Genomic DNA, 20,514 nt, shown 5'->3' with positions numbered 1-20,514 from the left:
CCACGCGTATCCGGAAAGAGACAGTTGCAGTAAGTTTTGCACATCAGAGCGCGAGCACCAGGCTCACAGCAGGAGAGGGACTAAAGCAGCCTGCCTTTCCCACGCAAGTGCCTCCTCAAACACAATATGCACTGTTTCATCTAAACAGGTCATCCTTTAACTATGGAACTGTGCTAAAGGCTAATCTGTCATGTAAATTTTATGGATTCATTTGCATATATAATAATTTAGCTGTGGTTGATTCAGCATTTAGATCAAGATAAACCATTTTTGAGGGATGTCAATGTAAAAAGAAAGAACATCCTGTCATTTTTAAAGCTTATAGAAATAGGCTGTCATTTGTAGCTGTATTATATTTGCCATTGCTAAAGATAAATCTTAAAAAGGACAAATCTAAGAAATATGCAGCCATTCTCATTTTGAGGTGATTGATAGGTTCTGATATCCTGATTTCGCCTCGGAACAGATATACTGTATGTTTGCATATTATCACTACATCAGTGAAAAACGAAATGAATTGAAAATCACTCATGACTTACTGTTGTATTATAAAATAACCCCATTGTGTTGAACAAATCCCTTTAAAAACATACAAACATGTTAGCGTTGCTTCTCATTTGAATTCTTTGTTACTCGTGAGCTGTAATTGTATTATGAGGATCAAGCAGACTTGTGTAATTTCTTGCTGTGGCAAGCGGTGTGCCCTTCATTAACATGAACACAGTGTAGGCAGGGGTGGTGTGTCACTAAACACACAGGCCGCTGATGATTAAACCTGAAATAATAGCTTGGCGGTGTTGTGCATAAATTATATGCAGAAGGAAAGGAGTTTTTAATAACCTTATGTTTGTCTAATCTGAGCCAAAGTACCCTTCAGTCAATTCAGTTCCTTTATCTCTCTTTCCATGCCAGCTGTTGGCTGTGATCACCTGTCATGTTAGATATGCAGTAAACCCAGAACTTATCAGCATCGCCACAGCTGCCAGAACACAGACACTGAAACAATACACTGTAATATTAAAAGTTAATGCTAACACTTGACAAAAAGGTTGAATTTGTTTAGTAAAGACATAAGCTAACAGGCAATTTATCAAACAATGAGCAATTTATTATTTTAGTTAATGTTAGTTCATTCAATACTTATTTTTAAAATACGCTGACCCCCATTCATTTCTATTGTATGGACACAAAACAAGTGCATGGGGGCCAGTTCGCAACATTCTTCAAAATATCTTCTTTGTGTTGTGCGGAAGTAAGAAAGTCATACAGGCTTGAATGACAAGAGGGCAAATCAATTATGACAGAATCTTTATTTTGGAGTGAACTATCCCTTAAAATAAGGTTGAAATATTGTTCATTTTTAGTTCATGTTAGCTAATGCATTAACAAATACAACTTTATTGTAAAGTGTTACTGAGTTAATATGCTGGATGCTATTTCCTCAAAATTAATTGCAATCAAATGTTCAAATTTTTTTTTTATAAATAACTAAACATTTTTATTAAGGAAGAATGATCAATTATCTGCCATATCGGTATCGGCCGATAAATGGTCATTTTTTATGTTATCTTATCGGCCGGTGATAAAATGTTTGGATATTATAACCGATAAATCATAAATGATTTCCTCTGGTTAAACATCTTTAGCTGCACGCTGTTCACAGTTAAAATACTGTACAGTCTTTCTGTCATGATCATTCACTTACTGCTATCAGCAAAACGTTGATGTAGGTACAGTATGTAGATACAGTATTTATGAATGTGTAAATTATAGGAACAAAAGCATATTGTTTGAATCAGACTGCTGTCTGAATGCTTTCGGTCTGTTAGACTTGTGGCTATTAAGAACATGTTTTTGGGTTGCTCGGAAAGAACATCTATAATTTGTTTGTTAAATTAAAAAAAAAAACAGAAAAGTTTAAAGGTTATATAATCTTTAACTAGTGTAAATTAGGCTTGGTACATGATTTTCAAGGGGAGAAAATGGTTACCTTGTTTTGTGCAGTGAATGTTTTCATATAAAAGCAGTTGTCCACACTTTGCCTTTTGTTTCAGTCTTACGAAATGTTATATTAATATCTAGAGACTGTATATCGGCCAATATATCGGTTATCGGCTTCCAATGTTAAAGAAACATCAGTTATCGTTATCAGACAAAATGTACATATCTGTGCATCCCTAATTTTTATTCTGTTGCAGTAGTTTAATGTTTTGGAGCCAAATATTCCATTAACACAGTTAGCAGGTTATAGAAAGGTTTTTACATGTGCATAATGGGTTGAGTGCATTCTATTGTGTAATGCAGTAAAAACTGTAATGCATAACAGGGTTGTATGAAGTTGAATCATAAGAGCTTGACTATAATCTCAATCTTGTTCTTTCAGTTACAGGCCGGTCTTTATAACCCAGTTCAGTGTGCTCTGCTTGGATTCTCTGCAGCAAGCACATCCTTGCCTCAGGGCTACCTCTGGGTAGGTACACTTTCACACAATGTGAACTTCACTCTTTTCTTTTAAATATGTCTCCCATTTGGTGGAGGAACACAACATCTCTGAACATCTCTGACACACCAGTTGTGGATGTCTCCTTCGTTTCATCACGTCTGAAACTCTCAGATCACTTTCTGTAGAAACATCTGAATAGTCGGCTGCTCACATGTGTATTAGCAAAAGCTAAATTCATTTATTGTAATCTGTAATCTTGCTAAATCGCAAATCTTACATGAAAATAAAATTTTCTATGATTTTGCTTTTTGCTTTCTTCTTTCTTAGACTTTATCCAACACCTTAGGTTTGAGCAAAAGCTCCACAAAACAAACCCACACTGTTAGAATTGTTTGATCAACATTTAAAAGAAAGGGAAAGCAGGATTAGAAGTTTCTCAAAAGTAGTTTGAACTGCTCTAGAAACAAACAACAAGAATTCCACATCAAAAGACATTCTGTAAATTATTTATCTTGTGGCAGTTTTTCTTGACTGCAGCTTCTCAGAGGGCCATGCCAGTAAGTTTAAGCCTTGGATGTCCTGTTTCACATGTTCCTTTCCATTTGTTGTCTCTTCCACGGAGCAGGTGGCGAGCGGGGGCGATGACTCTCACGGGCAAGTGGAAATTTTCTCTCTCAACAGACCCACTCCACGCTCGGTTAAGAGCTTCTCTCTCAGTTCTTCTGTGCTTTGTTTGGAGTATATCACAGAGCCCAGCACTGATGAGGAGCAGGAGGTACAGGCCACTGAAGTTCCATCCAAGATTGGCAACACCATCTGTGTGGGATTACAGGATGGCAAGTGAGTGCAGGAGAATGTGTGCTGGAATAGGATTATTTAACTACGGTCCTGGAGGGCCGGTGTCCTGCGGAGTTTAGCTTTAACATTAATCAAACACACCTGAAGTTAATTCAAGGTCTGCAGGTGATGTGTTTGATAAGGGTTGGAACAAAACTTACCGGCAGGACACCGCTCCTGCAGGACTCGAGTCAAATAGTCTTGGTCTGCAATAATTATAATAGCTTCATTGTTGGTTTAATGTAGTTCCCTCTAGTAGGGACAAGTAGTAAATTTGTTTTTGTTTTTATCAGCATTCTAGTTTATGGAAGTGTGGACACTGCTGCACAGTGTCTTCTAACATTCTGTAACCCAGAGGGGTGTCCGGTTCTGTGCCTGAAACACTCCACCAATTATCTCTTTGCTGGATTAAGTCATGGAAAAGTTGCAGTTTACAAAAGAAAGAGTGGAGGTAATTTTTCAAAAGTGAGATTTAAATTTTAGATTAATTTAAATAAAATTATTTAATTTAATATTACATTCGTATTAATTTGATTTAAATTGATATTTTATACTATTCAAATTATTTTACTTTAATTTCTTAAATCAAATAAAACTCAGTTTTTTTCATTTAATTGAATTAAAAATATGTGTTTGGTTTTAATTTGAAACAAAAAGTCTCATAATCTAATCTAAAGAAGCATCAAAATGTGATTTCAGCCATTAATTTCACTATGACTTCGATCTTTAACATGGGTTGACAATATTAAAGATGTCATGTTTATATTTTCACATAATAATCTTTACATTATGTGGGATGATTTTATAAAGGAAACTGTAAATCACAAATAAAATAACTTTAGATGGGTTTTCACAGACATAAATGAGTTAATATTATCCCGTTTCAATAGAATGTCTAACTCCAACATCATTTGTGTTTCCAGACGGGTTATGGGATCCAGACTCGTGCAGATATGTAGTTATTGGGTACGCTCCGGTCCTCAAACTCCTGCGAATAGACGAGTGTGTGTGGGCCAGCTGCGCCAACCAGGTCTCTGTCATCGAGGGCTCGTCTCTCAGGACTCAGGTAGATATATCACAGACATTAGTTGCTTCTCCATAGAGAAATGCATTTAAATTCAAACCCCTGTAATGTGATTCCTGTCCTTTAAAATCACCCTGAAACCAAAACTGACATTTCCTATTTTTATAGATTATTGCAGTAATTATGAATAATTTATCAGTGTGGGTCATTTATTTTTTATTTTTTTATTTATGAACCCTCATGATCTTTAATTAGAATCTGTAAAATGTACTTGCGCTCTGGAGTGACGATCCTTCCCTGGTGACAGGTTGGTCATCGGTTGGTTGTTTTATTTAAGAGTTCTATGTTTTGTTTAGCTGTAAAGACAACGCGCCAGATGCATTATGCGAGCGCATCTTAAGCCGCACATAAAAGGTATCCTCCCTGTGGAAGCCCAACAGCATGTTAGGGCTCTAGCCTTTGATCGCTTCTGACAGCTGAGCTAACCTCTCTATTTTGCCGCGAGGAACACGCCCTCCCTCCTGCCTCCCTGATGCTTAACATCAGGATTCAATTCTGCTCTGGAAGTTGAAAGTTTAACTCGAAGATAACAAGGTTGATGGATGCACACATGGACAAGTCAATAGTGGATTATACCTGAATATACAGACTGTTTTAGCTTCAACAGTATAAACAAACCGTATGTGGCCCAAACTTAACTTCCGGTAGACCTCCGCAAAGAATCAAGAACTGTTGAGTATTTAAATGTATTTTTATACAATTAATATAGAATCAAATATTAAGGTAAACTAAATTGTGATATCATAACCAAACACAGACTGGAAGTTTGCAAGTGGTGCTCGCTGCAGAGCAAATGGGCGGACGTTAGACATCCAGCGAGGAGGAGCTACATGATGTCTATGGATATCAAAGCGCCGCACATTTTCGTTCATGAAAGCTCTACGTCAGATCTTACTTAAACAATCCTTGATATGCACATTAGATTGCCTGACCTGTCACTTTATCTCAATCGTTTAAACGTGGAAACTGCGTTGTCCTTGCGTGTGTGATATAAAAAATAAACAAAATGAACCTATTAGCTTGTCTCATCCCGTTTCATAATTTTAAATGTACACAGGGTAGATGGGAATCTAATGTATAAGGAATATCATTTTGGATGGATTTATAACTAATTGATTAAGAAGACATGGATCAAGTCCAGTAGTCTGAAACCAGCCACATCACACTAAAGAACAATAAAAACAAGTGTGCTCTAAGACTACCATTGCAGGAATATTTATTAGTAGACAGGGATTGTTACTTCATTTTGTCACGGTGTGTGGACAGAACCCAAACGCAGGCAGCAGAGTTAAATAACAAAAACTTTATTTAAACAAAAGACCCTCGATGGGGAGAACATGATCTAAAACAAGACAAAAATGTAAACTAAAACTTTCCACAAGGGGAACAAAACAAACAAAGTCCTTTGAATAATAAATCAACAAAATCCACAAACTTAGAACAGGAACAAACACGATAATCCATAGACAGGAATAATCCAACAAGGTGACGTGAGGAGGTACGATAATGACAAAATGACAATGAACCGACAAGGGACAGAGGGAAAACTGGGGCTTGATAAAGGGAAAACACTAACAAGGACTGATGACACAGGGAGAGTGGCCACAGGTGACAAGGATGAAACACTAAGGGAAAGCTAACAGGAGGATTGCACGAGGCAGGTGAGGGGACTGAAACACTATGGGAAGGATGGATCAGGGCTGGAGACAAGACTATCACTAACAGACTGCAAACAGGGAAACAAGGGGGCGGGGCTAAAGGATGTGACACCGGAGAGAGAGCATGGCTTCTCAAACCAAAACAATGCTCTTTCTCCACACAAAACACATGGGACTGACATGATCCTGCCACAAGACTCGAAAACCACGACAAGGAGAGGCAGGATCATGACACATTTACAATTTATTAGTCACATACATCACTGCCCTCAAATGTTACTGTATTTATTACCTTTAATAGCAAACTTCAGTCGAGTGATAGATCTGGATAGAAACTTTCATTTAATTATTCTATTTACTGTATCTCATTCATTATATTATTAATTTATCATATGTTTTCATTCATTTCTTTTATCATTCACTTTTATTCATATTATTTGTTACATTTCGTACTTTTCGTGGCTATGTTTAGGTATCGACTCACAACTGAGTTCATATTCCTTTCCTTCCATATTCCTCATATTCATTTAAGTTCCTGAAGGAGAGAGATCTAGTGAAACTGGACTCGAATTTATAAGATCGGCAAGCCATATTCCGCAGCTGGATCTATCACTAGCAACAAATTGTAAAAAACTAAATTGAATATTAATAAACAAAGATGCCAGAATTCTTTCCCTACATAACTTTAATTGTTGAAAAACAAGATTTTTTTTTGCTAAAACTTCAACAAAATAAAAAAACATTTACAAAATAATATGTACACAGATCTATCAGTTAGCCTTTTTGTTTAAAAGGTCAGGGTTATGCAGACAAGACACACGCAGATTTCTTTTATCATACATTTCCTGCATGAAAAACTCCATGTCCTCCATTCTTTCAAATGTGAAAAGGAAGCGAGCCCGGATTTTGTCTACATCCATTTCACCATCATAAAAAATGGTTTTAAAAAACAGATCCTTGTTATGGCCAACAAGGCATCATCCTCACTCATGCTTGTGATCTGTGGTAGGTGAACTTTCCCAGTAAATTGTGTTCGGTTCTCCTCCACCCAGTCACTGGCAAGCTGAATCCATTTCATCACAGCAGAGTCCTTTGTGCAAAAAGATAGGACATTTCAATAATAATGTCAATATTCAATTGCTGCTCAAACACTTTTATGAAACAGGAAGGTAATTGCATAAATAAGTCAAACAATAGATAAACACATATATATGTACATACATGGATTCTCGTAGTTGGGGTGACCTCCATGACATCTGGCACAGTTGGGATGACCTCCATGAATTATCCGGTTGGATCACTTGTTTGTTGACTGACACGTGACTTTATAGCAAGAGTGCAAAAACAGTACACTTTTTCCAGTGTGCATTATTACAAATTACCTGCATACAGAGGAATGCTCATAATGCATATCTTCATTCAAAGTACAGTTATCAATATCATACCTTGCCAGAGGAAAAGCTTGTAATAACTGATGGCACCACCACCTCATGATTGCAGGCATATCAGACTAATAGATGCCAAGTGAACATCTTAGTCATTAAATTCGAATCACTTTTGTAGTTCATTTTGGTGATCAAATAATTAGAAATGGATAAATATTCCACAGGTAGTCCCTCGAAGCTGAAGTGGTGCACCCTGTTAATTAAGAGTGGACATACAGTGGGCTATATAGTGTATTCTGAATGTATCATAGGATGACATTTCACTGCTGATGATAATGGTTTACATGCCAAGTTAAAAGTTGTAGCTCAAAGTCACTCAGGAAGGACATAGTCCAAATGCAAGGTGAAATATGATTTGCTAAGTTTCTAAAACAAATCAATACACGCAATTATTACAATAATAAATCTGGAGCAGTAACATGTAAGAAGACAAGTTTAACATGCTATATTATACCATGGTCAGTCTCAACACTGGATTCTTATTAGCTGGAAGGTGTTGTGCATTTAAACAGTTAACTGCACAAGTAATTCCAGTCTAGTTTGCATAGACACATCATATTTCCAAAATCAATGACAGTTTTCTCTATTAATTGTGGCACGACCATGATAATCCATGCCTGTTTTCACATATGCGTGCTTCATTTCGGGTGCTTTTTCATCTCCACGTCATGCATTCAAATAATTCCCCACAGATTAACGTGACATGTAACGTTAGTTAGGTTCTTGGGTTCTTGACGCTAACGTTAAACTATGCACGATTGCATATTCAGGGACTCAAAAACAGCTAAGAAAACATTTGCACACAACTAAAAGTTAATTTTATATTTAAAGAATTTTTTTTGCATATTCCGACTACCTCCAACTGTCTCTGACTCTCCGCCATCTTCCCATGTGGGGCGCATCACGTGCTGCACAGCGGTGTAGTTCGAGGCTGAAGCTCCTCCTCGCTGGACGTCTAGCGAGGAGGAGCTACAAGAAAGCTCTGCAGCGAGTAGCCTCTCGAAGTTTGGGCCAGGCACGTGCTTCCGATGAAACCATCTACAAGATTGCTTTAGAGAGAATGAATCTGCTGTTATGACATACATAATTTAACAATGCGTAACATAGAACTGGCCTACATTAACACTTAGATGCGTAATTTATTAAATGATAAAAGAACAAATAATTTCATCTTTCTTTGACTTCAAAACAATAGTATAATCAATCCTCAATATTGTTTTCTTGCAATGCAATGCAAGTCAATGGCAATTTGTAGGTTAAATTGTTTTTATACTACTTTATACATATAAAATAACAATATGATAGCTTATGATCGCTCCCTGCGTGGAAATTATACAGTGCCTATTCTTCACTGTAAATTATATTTTACTCTGTAACTATCCATATTATATTTTAATTAAAGTGTCCACCTCACTGTAAAAAAATATTCTGTGTCCTAGTAGATTTCATTAAATTAATTTAGTAAACTTTACTTGTGTTCTTGTTTTTTAACCATATTTAAGTTAAAATTATAGACAAAATCTCGGAATTCTAAATGCGTGAATTCCACTTAATTTTATTCAACACACTTAAACTTGTATAAAGGATCTTTACTTAAATAATGTATGTAGTCTCACCACAAAATAATTAAGTCAACTACCCTAACCGAGCAGTGAATTTAGAGTTCCCAGCATGCAAGTAAATATACGTATCATTTTGTGAAAGTGTGGAAATTATAACAACTTTTTAATATAAATAGTTACTGTGCTTTCGCATTTAATTATGTAAAGTAAAGTACTGAAAAATACAATTTAATAAAAACTCTTTTCTACTTTCTTGGTTCTCTGAGGATTCAAGAGAAAGACTTGATAACATACAGTATTTGTCATTGTCATGTGAATGTACCATCACACTCTTGAGTTATACAATTTTGAATTTCTTTAGAGTTTTGAAGCTCATCCAGATGTTATGGTTAGCGTGACCCACATGGTGCGTGCTGGAGGAGGAGTGTGGATGGCGTTTTCAAAAGGAATATCCCTACGTCTGTTTCACACTGAAACATTGGAGCACCTCCAGGAGATCAACATTTCAACACCCTCCGCATATCTAAGCCCTGGCAAGTCCTACATAGTGTACTGCAGAAAATCATTTCTTTAGGATGAAAAATTTTCTTTTACATGACACACAGACCTTGAAAAGTGTTTGCCGCGGTAAGGAGTGACACTGCGTTGCTTTTTTTCTACCACAGGACAAACAACAGTATGTGTTACCAGTCTGCTCATCTGCCAGGGTCTGTTGTGGGTGGGGACTGCCCAGGGTGTTATTGTCACCCTGCCGGTGCCCAAACTAGAGGGCATTCCCAAAATAACAGGTGAGCCACATCTGAATCAAACAAATTGTATCAGAGGCTTTATCTTTGTTGCCCATCACAAACTCGCCCATCTTCCCCTACAGGCAAAGGAATGACCTCACTTAATGCTCACAATGGCCCGGTTGAATTTCTAGTCGCTACTTCCAGCATTTTATCCCATGATTTTCTAAAGCGGGATTCTGCCGTGGAGGGTGGGGATTCAAATAGCAGAGAGGAGGATAAAGAGGCGACAGGCTCGTCTCGGGAATCCCTCCAGCAGGTAGATTGCTCTCCGCAGGGAGATGCCAAACCCAAAGGGGTGTTGCTACAGTACCACCTGCGTTCCACATATCAGCTACCAGGTAAACTTTTGACCGCCCGGCCAGAGGTCGCCTCAGACTTTACGCCAGACTCTTTGGAGCACACCCTGGAGGACTGCTCCATCTATGAGCTGAGTGATGACCCAGATGTTTGGGTCAGGGGCCCTGGGCCTTCCTCAAAGGAGGCAGCGCGGAGGGAGAAGGTAACATCGACCGCTGTTATATCCGGTGGAAAAGGCTTCCGCCGGCTTGCAAAGTCATCCAGCTCTCCTGACTCTAATGAGAACACGCTTATGGTCTGGCAGCTTCCCATTTCAGTTTGAGGATATAATATACATTCATCCTTTAACAATGCGTCAGGTGATCTCGCAGCAGTGGAGGATTGTCAGATCGTCGCCGAAGGACAAATAGACTGTGTGCTCTGTGTTTGGATAGCTTATGAGGAATTACTCATTCATAATAACAGCATGTGCTTAGTATACAAGGCACCAAAACTGAATATAAAAGAATAATCTCTTCACAATATCACTAAATGACTAATGCCACCAAATGATCAGATTTCATTGCATGTAAGGAATCAGGGTACGTGTTTGTTGTTTTGTGTTTCAGATGTTATACAGAAAATAATCTTTAGGATGTGTGTGAGTATTGGCTGTGACCCAGCTCTTTCTTGTCTAAAGAATAAAATATATTTTTATGCGACACCAGGTGCACAGTAAATCGGTAAAAATATCCTATTTAAATGTGTTTTAATGTTGTTTTAGTCAAATGTGAATATAGGGGATTCATAATCCAGAAAGCAAGGTACTTGTTTATCACGATTCTCGCTGTCCACATGGTCACTTTGTTAAAAAAATAAATCATGAATATGCTTTCTGTATTCCTGCATTCTTTTCTTGTTACTATTTCTTATTTTTTTTATGCGTTACGTGTCCGAGTCAACGGTAAATCTTCTGTGTGTAAAAGATCCACAGTACATGAATGCTGCTGAATGATATTCTGTTGAATCTAAGCATATTTTCAGGCAGCCACTGCCAGCAATAACCGTAAACATATCAGCAAACACGGTATTGCGCAGCTCAGCCAGTGTTTAATATATGCAAGTTGTGACACCAGCAGTACGTGAAGAGGTTGCCAAATCGCATCCCTGGCAGCCACAGAATAAAACTGACCTGTCAGGATTTATAAGAGCTGTCTAACACTCATTCATCGTTCTGTGTCGTAGTGGAGGTTTTCTCTGTGCTCATTGAATCTATCAACTCGTTCTTCTCCCATTACAGCAGATAAAGGGCTATCAAATAAATGACAGGATGTATTCATGCTCCAAAAATTCAGGCTTTAAGTAATATCCCTGGTACCTTTTGTGTTCTGCAGTATTTTTCAGTAGTTTATTTTGTGATGCTGTAGATGAGATTATGAAGAATCTCATTTAGGAGGTTTCTATAATGAGGGATGCTTATTGCTTTGCATCTAGTGGGAAATGAAGACATTCCCTTTTAATGAAGACATTCACTTGACAGATGATTTGATGAAGAGAATGCTCTTCCTTTTGTAATGTACCCTGTGTTGATATCTATATAAATGTCACGTTTGATCTCATAGGATCATTAAATAGACGTGCATAAGCTGTGCGTTTAAAGTGTTGCCTTGTAACAGCAGCAGTTTATTATTAGTCTTCTTAAAAACCTTATTATAGAAGTATATAACATTTGAGGTTTTGTCGTAAATCCGTTATAATTCAAGGTTATTTATTTACCTACTACAGCCTATGTTTATGCGTGCGCGCGGTAGGGTTAATAATCGCCGGCCGCGCGCAGAGAATGAATTCATTCAAAGCTGTTGCTTTGGTAATCTCCGCCCTAGCCAAAGCGCGAGGCTGTAGTCTGCTAGGAGGAAAAAATGAGACATTACAGGCAGAACTATCACACATTTCTCAACATCTCCGCCACGTATGGAAGACGACATGACATTAAAACGGAGTGCTGACATTCTTGCGCGATCGCGTGATTTTTAAAAGTGCCATAAAACAGAGAGATGAGTGTGATCGCTTTATCTTTGCTGCTGTGTGCTGATCTGCTGGATGTCGTTATAGGTAAGTTCTACTTTCTTTCATGTTTGCCGTGGTTGTGTACATCAGCTTTAAGGGTTGTCTTGATGTAATAGGAGACACTTTAGATTTTTATGTCTTCAACTTCACAAGCATCCCTGCTGAAAGAATGCCTTCTCTGAAATTGTGATGGATGTTGGGTTTTGGTGTAATGGAAACTGCTATGGTCTCTATACTTGTGATGTGTTGGGTTCAGTGGGGTGTTATCTGGTAGATGCAACACCATTAAATGGATCCCAATGCACAATATAAAGGTTTTTAATGGTCATTTTTTGCAGGGATGTGATGCATACATCTGTTCTAACCATTTGAAGTATTCAAACCTGCATGTTGATATCTGGACATATCTGTTTTTGACTCGGGTACACCTGTCTGATGATTTTGATGTGTGGTTATTTTGAGAAAAGAGCTTAATCTTTTGTTCTGACCCATTTTTGGAGGGAGGGGTGCTCTTATAATAATCGAAGGTCAATTATTGCAGAACAATAAACACATAATGTCATCGTTGTATAAATACAATATAGTGGAAATAGTATTTCATTTAGTTCTTTGTCTTTAAGACTCGCACAACATCATATTGTTTGAGACTTTTGATTTAGGGGGGTTTGTTGAGTAATGGACCTGGATGGAATGTTACACTAGGGTCAATTATGTCAAATATCTTTTACTGGATGCATCACCCAACTGAAATCATCACAAGCCTCAACTCAGTTGTATAGTTTACCATGCATGACTTTATTTACAATTGCAATATCTACAATATTATTTGATTTTAATGTGTCTTTACCATTGCAACATGATTACATAACTTAAACATACATGAAAACGTATCATTAACTACTTGATACACATCACCTTTGCAACATCTCAGACAATTGTCACATTTGACCAAATATTTACTTTTTCACAGGATTATCGCGATCTGTGAGATGTCCATATACGTACTTTGCGTCGATACATGATCTCCACTTAAGCCTTCTGTATGATACTCTACTCTAGCTTCTTTTCATCAGTATACCATGGCATGAGGAACTGGCATGGGTGGTCACATGACCATCCAGTATCCTACACTGCACGTGGAACAGCTTGCAGAATCTCTTGGTAGATGGGGAGAAAAATACCATGGATTAGGTAAAGAGGGAAAAAAATAATCCATTCGCTGACGTCGCAGTTAAAAAGCGTATACGGTGGAGCGGTGGGATTTTGTAGGTCAGTTTGTTTGTGACAGATTACAGGCGATTGCCTCCCACACTGATTTCTGCTTGGTACATGGTGACCGTTTGAATGAAATTGCAACATGCAGAAGGACACGGCTTCTTTTTCATATTGAGGGATTTCGTTTAACAACGTAATTACGGAAACGGCCCCTGGCACCATTGATAGATGAATGTCATGCCTCAAGAAGTTCAAGTGTTGCAAAGAATGTTTTCCTTGTGACAGCTATTACGTAATAGTAATACTATGATGCGATTAAAATGCTATATGTAATATATTTTCAGTACATTCTAAAAGATGGGTGTGAAGTGGTTGAGTATTTGTGGAGTATTTCGTTTAAGTGTCAGAGCTGTATAACGTATAATGGGAGTAAAGCAATGATGCGTCTGACATTGGGAACATTGGTTGAAATATAGACCGTGTTACTGGAACAAATTTCTCTACATTGGTATTAAGTACAGTACGTTTCTGTTGAGATAATGGGCAGTTCCTGTCGGGTGCCCTGATAAAAGTCTGCTATTTCTTGCAGTACAGAGATAAAAAGTTAATAAGAAAACTTATTTTCCACCAACTTACAGTTTTTTATTGTCATTGGTTTTGACAATTATGCTTTTGATCTGAAATATTCCTCATTATATTCTATACTTTCACTGTCATAGCAGTGCGACCTTCTTGAAGGAGGTTTATACGCGGTGCTTCAAAACAACTTAAGGTTTTGGGGAAAAAAGAGTGTTTTGCTAATAAAGCATTTTAAAAGTGACTGTTCTTTTTTACAGGTTATTTAACAGTCACCATTGAGCCTCTGCCTCCTGTGGTTATGGGGGACACGGTGACTTTGAAGTGTAATTTCATGACTGACGGGAACCTACGGGAGATAGTGTGGTTTCGGGTAAGTGGGGACAGAGCTATCGTTGCGTGATACCTGAAAAGTTGTAACTTGTTTCAGTCTACTAGCTGTTGTGTGATATTGGCAAACACGGGACGGAAGCTGACAAAAATATGAAAATGTATGCAGGATTAAGAGGGTATAGCTCAGTGATTTTAGGACAAGGGGTTTTCATCTTACCACACAGATTCATGAGTGTGACAGGTTTGATGAGCAAGCGGATAGAAGATTCAATTAAAACCCATCAGTTTGCTAAATTTCCGTAACACATGGAATCAAACTGTCACATCATTGCCAACGGTGTGCGTGTTTATTTAATCACTTACGGAATCATAAATGATCAGCTTTACTTCTATTCTATCAGCCTCCACAGACAGTGATACGAAAGTCAGACTCTGTTTTTTTGACAAACAAACATAGGTGTAACACTCCCGTCCGTTTCCCTACCTGTTTTTCCCTATGGACTTCATTTCTCACGATCCCGCACCTGTTCGTCATCCGTAATCACCTCGTTTCCCGCACCTGTCAGCCATCATTGTAATTACCAAGGACTATGTATACCCTGTGTTTCCTTTGTCCCCTTGTCGGTTATTGATTGTCGTGTAAAGTCTTGCGTTACATGTACCAGTCTTTGTTTATTAAAAGATTACCTGTTTTTGGATACCTGGCTTCTCGTCTGTCTCGTCCGGCACGTGAGCCGTGACAATAGGCCAGTTAGACCTTGTACAAAACCCTTTTAAAAAACTATCTAGGTCGCCAGTATTGTCACATAACTTGACATATTTTTATGTTTTTATTGAAAATGTGCAGTATTTTCCTGTAATTTGACTGTTCCGTCATATGTAAATAATCAGTCAAATTCTGTGAAATTACAGTTGTTGCATTATACGTGAAAAATCAGTTGAATTGTTCTGTATTTCAACTTTTATTTTTACAACCTGCTTTAGTGCATCATTGTATGTTTTCATTGTTGTTGCAGGTGATGGAAGGTGGCACCTCAAAACAGAAAATCTTCACCTATGATGCCATGTACAATACCAATTTTTCACACATAGAGGACTTCCGCAGAAAAGAAGACCTTGTTTACCAGTCAACCGTCAGGTAATAGTTATATCCAGAAGCTTAGTAAGGGATGATGTACAGTCAGCCGGTTATCGCAAAAAAAAAAAACCATATGTGGTGCTCAGGACCCTGCTGCATAGCAGGGGAGCGTTGTATCATGCTGAAGGGTTTCATTTTGTGATGATAACCATTTATTACACAGTGCCTTTCTACATAAGAAATTGGACATTCGTGATGTATTGACAATTATTAGATCACTGGATGGTGCGTTTGAATGAGTGTTCCAGAGACCTGTGTAATAAAAGAAGATTTTCTTTGGCTTTTCGCACAGCACGAACCCTGATATTTAGACTGCTGTGATGTATTTAGACATATTGTTCCTCTATGTCCCCAGACTCCCTGAGGTGCAAATGGAAGATGATGGACCATATGAATGTCATGTGGGGATCTACGACAGGGCGTCTAGAGAGAAGGTGGTGCTGGCGTCTGGGAGCATCACACTTAATGTTATGTGTAGGTTCTTGTGACTTCTATATAAAAGTTACTGCTCGGAACTGATCGGTTAGATCATATATAATAATCAAATGCAAAAAATTCTGTAATTTTTATTTATTATTATTTAAATAAATTGTTTATTATTGTTAATAATAAAATAATGGTCATTCTGATGCTCAATCCTATTTTTGTTAAAGGGCTCATATGAAACTGCTAAAAGAAATATTATCGTTTGTTTTAGATTTGATGAAATATTTATAGACGATTTAAGGTTCAAAAACACTGTATTTTCCACATACCCTGCATGTGTTTATCTCCTCTTTGCCCCGCCTCTCTCTGAAAAGCGAGGTGTGCTATGATTGGCCAGTTAACCAGTACGTAGTGATTGGTCGAATTCTGCAAGTGTGTGATGGAAATGTAACACCTCTTACCATATTTGGCCCATCAGGTTCCAAAGCAATTGTACTGACAGGTACAGCCACCTTACTTGCGTATACATTTGGGCAGTCTTGGTCAAATCATACCACGAACGGATGTAGATTTGTGGGGGTGTGGTTACACAAGGTGTTTCAGGAAGGTCTGGATAAGCATTTTTGCTTTTAGATAGAATGCATCTTTTGTTCAGACACGGAACGTTTCCAATACATGCATGGGCAACTTATAACACACCAAAGACACAGAAAAAACCCGTATTCCCGCCATATGACCCCTTTAAACAGTATAACAAAGATGTGTTTTTCTTTAAAGGGATAGTACACCCAAAAATAAATATTCTGTCATGTTTTTACCTTCTTGTCATGCAAAACCTGTATATGACTTTCTTCTGTGGAACACACAAGAAGATATTTCAAGAAATGTCTGATTGGTTGTGTCTATACAATTGAAGTCAATGGGGTCCAATGCTGTTGTTGTTTTTTCATTTTTGAGTGAACTTTCCCTTTAAACGTGTTATGCCACAACCAGGACAATATTCTAAATATCAAACACATGTGTCATCTCATGTACGCACATGCCCAAACTCTGAGAAGATTCATCAGGGTATTGAAATAAATTCCTTCAGCTATCACCGGTTAATTAATAACCAACTCCCAACAGATATACAATATGCCACGACATGTGAGTGAGATATTATGAGAGTTCATTTAATGCCTAATGTTAATGGAGATTTGAAAGTGATTATACTGTACCATAAAAACACATCATTATGCTATTGTGATATAGATCTTGCTGAACTAATGCGCTTGTTTGCTTATAAAGTAAAACCACATTAAATGAGGATCTACCTGCTCGATGTTCCATAGAGAAAAGGATACGAATAATCACTGTGTGAATGCTGCACTGCAATCTTTCTGTCCCTTCGAAATACTGTAGTGAGCCTTCAATGTCTTTATTTTTCATAGCTCCACCAAAATCTATATCTGTTGTAGCAGCAAACCAGCCAGCTCGCTTCAATCGCTACGAAGCTCAAAACTTCACACTGCTTTGCACAGTAACTGGAGGAAAACCAGCCCCTGTGGTTAGTAGATCAATACAAACATTTCAAAAAACAGACATGCTCAAATCCTAATCCAAAATAATATGTTTCATTTATAATTCATTTAATGACCTTAGTTTCTCATGCGGTTTCCTTTGGATTGATTTCTGTTCCATTCCTATTGACTTTAAACCCAGGTGTACTTCAAAAGGGATGGAGAACTTATTGAAGTCCAGTCTTCCTCTGAGAAGCTAGAAAGCCAAGGCTTGCTAGCAGCCACAAACAACCAGCCCCTTATCAGCCGAGAACTGGACGATACAAAGATCCAGAAGTCTATTTCTTTTCTGGGCCCGTACAGCGAACCAGTGCGTCTGGATAAGGACAGGTCCCAGCACAGCTACACGTCTGAAGCTCCCGTTCAAGAGGAACCCAGTCCTACCACTGAGGTCATCCCTGAAACTGTGATCAGTAGAGAGTTCCCCCGCTGGGTGCTGAGCACGAGTCCATTGTATTTCTTCAACCATACGCAGTCTGAACTTCATGATGGCACTTTGGAGATCCAAGCTGAGCTTACCTGGAACCTGAACCCACAGCTGGATAATGAAGCTCTGTTCAGCTGTGAAGTCAAGCACCCTGCTCTTTCTATGCCAATGAAGGCAGAGGTTACACTGTGTGAGTGTCAGAACAGTTACTAAAGAGGTCTAGTTGATATGTATAAAAAACAGAAAATGAAGTGCATTGTAAAGTATTTAGTATTTAGTATTTACTATTTTGAGAAAAGTCTCTGTGGTTTTGTGTCCATACATTGGAAGTCAATGGGGGTCAGTGTTGTTTGGTTACCAGCATTCTTCAAAATATCTTTATTGTTGTGCCGAAGAAAGAAAGTCATACAGGTTTGAAATGACTTAACAATGAATTGTGAAAATGTTTTAATATTTGGGTGAATTATTATCACTTTAACCCACATTCTGCCGTGACCCTTTGACAACAATTTAAGTTTTTCACTGTTTTTTCAAGCTGCTCCAAAAGGACCAAAACTCTCTATGACGCCAAGCAAAGCAAAAGTGGGAGATACAGTCCGTATCAAAGTGGACGGATTTCAAATGGGATCCAAAACGGTATACTCATTTCACAAAGTTTCTAGAATATTAAAGTAGAAATAATAAAATAAGTAATCTTTCAGACCTGTAGTTTAACTTAAATTATTGTGCTCATGTTGATGTTTAAAGTGTGAATAATGAACGATCTATGATACTTCTAAAGTATCAAATGTGTTAAATTAATGTATATTCATGAAAAGCTCTCCAAAGTAACTTTGAACCATTTGGCATGTATTGAATAATGTAAGTCATGCTGTGTGAAACTACTCAGGGGGATGAAGTGCGGTGTAAGTGTTGCATATTTGTTTTCTCCATGTGTTGCAGAATGAAGTGTTTCCCGAGCCTCTGTTCACATGGACACGTGTGGGAGGACCCCTGCTGGATGGAAGTGAAGAGAGATTTGGGAAAGGGCTGGTTCTGGAAAGAGTCCCAGCTGAGCTCAACGGCTCAATGTATCGTTGCACAGTCCAAAACCCTTTGGGATCAACCAACACGCACACCCGCCTAATAGTGTTCGGTCAGTGCTTGACGCACCAACATATGCTTCATAGTGTTTGGTCTTTGGTTAGGAAGTGCATGCCTTTATAAAACTGAATTCTTCATCTAATGCTCACAGATTGTCATGTGTTTGTTTGTTTGGTTTTGTCTTTATTTATCATTTTTAATGGTGGTTAAATAAAATATGTTTGAACAGAAAATCCAAGGATGAAGAAGGAGACCATACATCTAAACTGTAAGTCTCTTTTGCAAAAAGTACAATATTTTATACAAACAGTATCCTACAGTATTCTAGAAAATCTCTCACGATAACTGTTAAATGTTTTTCAGTTGGTAAATCTGACGGAGCCATTCTTGGACCCTCACTGATGATGTCGCTCTTATCCTTGACCCTGGATTTAACATGAGCATTATGGGATGCCCTTTCTTATACTGTCAGCTCTTGTGCCATCTATCTCGCTGTCCAGCAGCAACATCCAAGAAAGAGATTGCAGGAGAGACGTGTGCTCAGAATGAGAACAATGAGATCATCAGCCCACCCGACCACCCCATCATGTGACCACGCATTTGCTCGGTTTATTTTACAGCTGTTTTGTCACAATAACGGTGACATATTTATGCATTGAATTTTTCCCACCTAGTATTTGTGCACAGCTTTGTTGCAGAAAAGGTTGAAACGATGGAACGGGTTAAGCCTACATACTGATAATCCTGGACATATATTACAGCTTTCATAATAAACAGTTTTGTAATGTCATTTCATTAATGTCGGAGTTTAGAATTCCCAAGCTGTTGAGTGCAGTGACTAACTGTCTCTCTCTGAGATGAAGCTGATCCTGAAGGTTGAGAATCAGCTTCACCTACTGCATATGACCTCTAGATGACAGTGTAGATCTTCAAACCAAAAACATTTTTTCAATCTAAACATTTTTGATTGGTGTACCCAGAGATGTTCCTCTGATGTGTTATGTAAGACTTCAGAGAACACAATCTATGGAATAAACAACGTGTGTTCACTTTTAAGTGCACGTAATGTTAAAATCACTTCATTTTATTTATGAACAATCTATTTTTAAAGGTTTATTATTTATAATAGAAATCAATATCCCTGCTGGAAAAGAAACTACTAGAAAAAAACACTAACCTGCTGAAAAAAACAATGGAAACCATTAAAGAAGTTATAATGGTTTTAAATGGATCTGTATTGGTTCTGTGATGGAATCTATTGGTGGGATGTTTAATCCTTCTGGCATAATACCAAAAACACACCACAAAAAAATATTTTGTAATTGTTTTAATGGAAAAAGTTATTTTGTAATGGTAACGGAAATCATTAGAATTTATGTGATGTTTTTTATAGTTTTACTTCAGGAGGGAATAGAAACCGTTACAGAAATTATCCATCAAAATACAATGTGAACCATAAGCTTTTTCTATTAAAACCCTTTCAAAATTCCCTTTTTTGTAGTGATTGCTGTCAAAGTAAACATGAAGGCTACTTAAGCAATATCATCTAAGGGAAATCAATATGACGTCAGTGCTTTGCTGCGGTTTTACAAAG

At 37.8% G+C, this 20,514-nt stretch overlaps 2 protein-coding genes across 14 annotated transcripts in view; both read left to right on the top strand.

Annotated features, from left to right (window-relative positions):
* Positions 1–10,996, top strand: part of arhgef10lb (Rho guanine nucleotide exchange factor (GEF) 10-like b) — a 39,996-nt gene extending 29,000 nt beyond the window's left edge. For all 13 annotated transcript variants that reach the window (XM_079477367.1, XM_079477366.1, XM_079477372.1 and 10 more), the window contains 7 exons: positions 2,384–2,470; positions 3,069–3,283; positions 3,574–3,731; positions 4,204–4,346; positions 9,391–9,562; positions 9,695–9,817; positions 9,901–10,996. In XM_079477367.1, coding sequence (XP_079333493.1) covers positions 2,384–2,470; positions 3,069–3,283; positions 3,574–3,731; positions 4,204–4,346; positions 9,391–9,562; positions 9,695–9,817; positions 9,901–10,439 — 1,437 coding nt within the window. In that variant the 3' untranslated portion in view covers positions 10,440–10,996. The remainder of the gene's footprint in view (positions 1–2,383; positions 2,471–3,068; positions 3,284–3,573; positions 3,732–4,203; positions 4,347–9,390; positions 9,563–9,694; positions 9,818–9,900) is intronic.
* Positions 10,997–11,944: 948 nt separating this feature from the next.
* Positions 11,945–20,409, top strand: igsf21b (immunoglobin superfamily, member 21b). The gene is made up of 10 exons (XM_079479060.1): positions 11,945–12,208; positions 14,215–14,327; positions 15,304–15,425; positions 15,781–15,899; positions 17,282–17,397; positions 17,553–18,027; positions 18,373–18,473; positions 18,780–18,972; positions 19,150–19,188; positions 19,284–20,409. The coding sequence occupies exons 1-10, from the start codon at positions 12,151–12,153 to the stop codon at positions 19,358–19,360; spliced, it is 1,413 nt and encodes a 470-aa protein (XP_079335186.1). The 5' UTR covers positions 11,945–12,150; the 3' UTR covers positions 19,361–20,409.
* The last annotated feature ends 105 nt before the right edge of the window (positions 20,410–20,514 follow it).

The sequence above is a fragment of the Barbatula barbatula genome, assembly GCF_947034865.1.
Source record: "Barbatula barbatula genome assembly, chromosome: 17".
Classification (NCBI taxonomy): Eukaryota; Metazoa; Chordata; class Actinopteri; order Cypriniformes; family Nemacheilidae; genus Barbatula; species Barbatula barbatula.
This window is presented reverse-complemented; position numbering and strand designations above follow the sequence as displayed.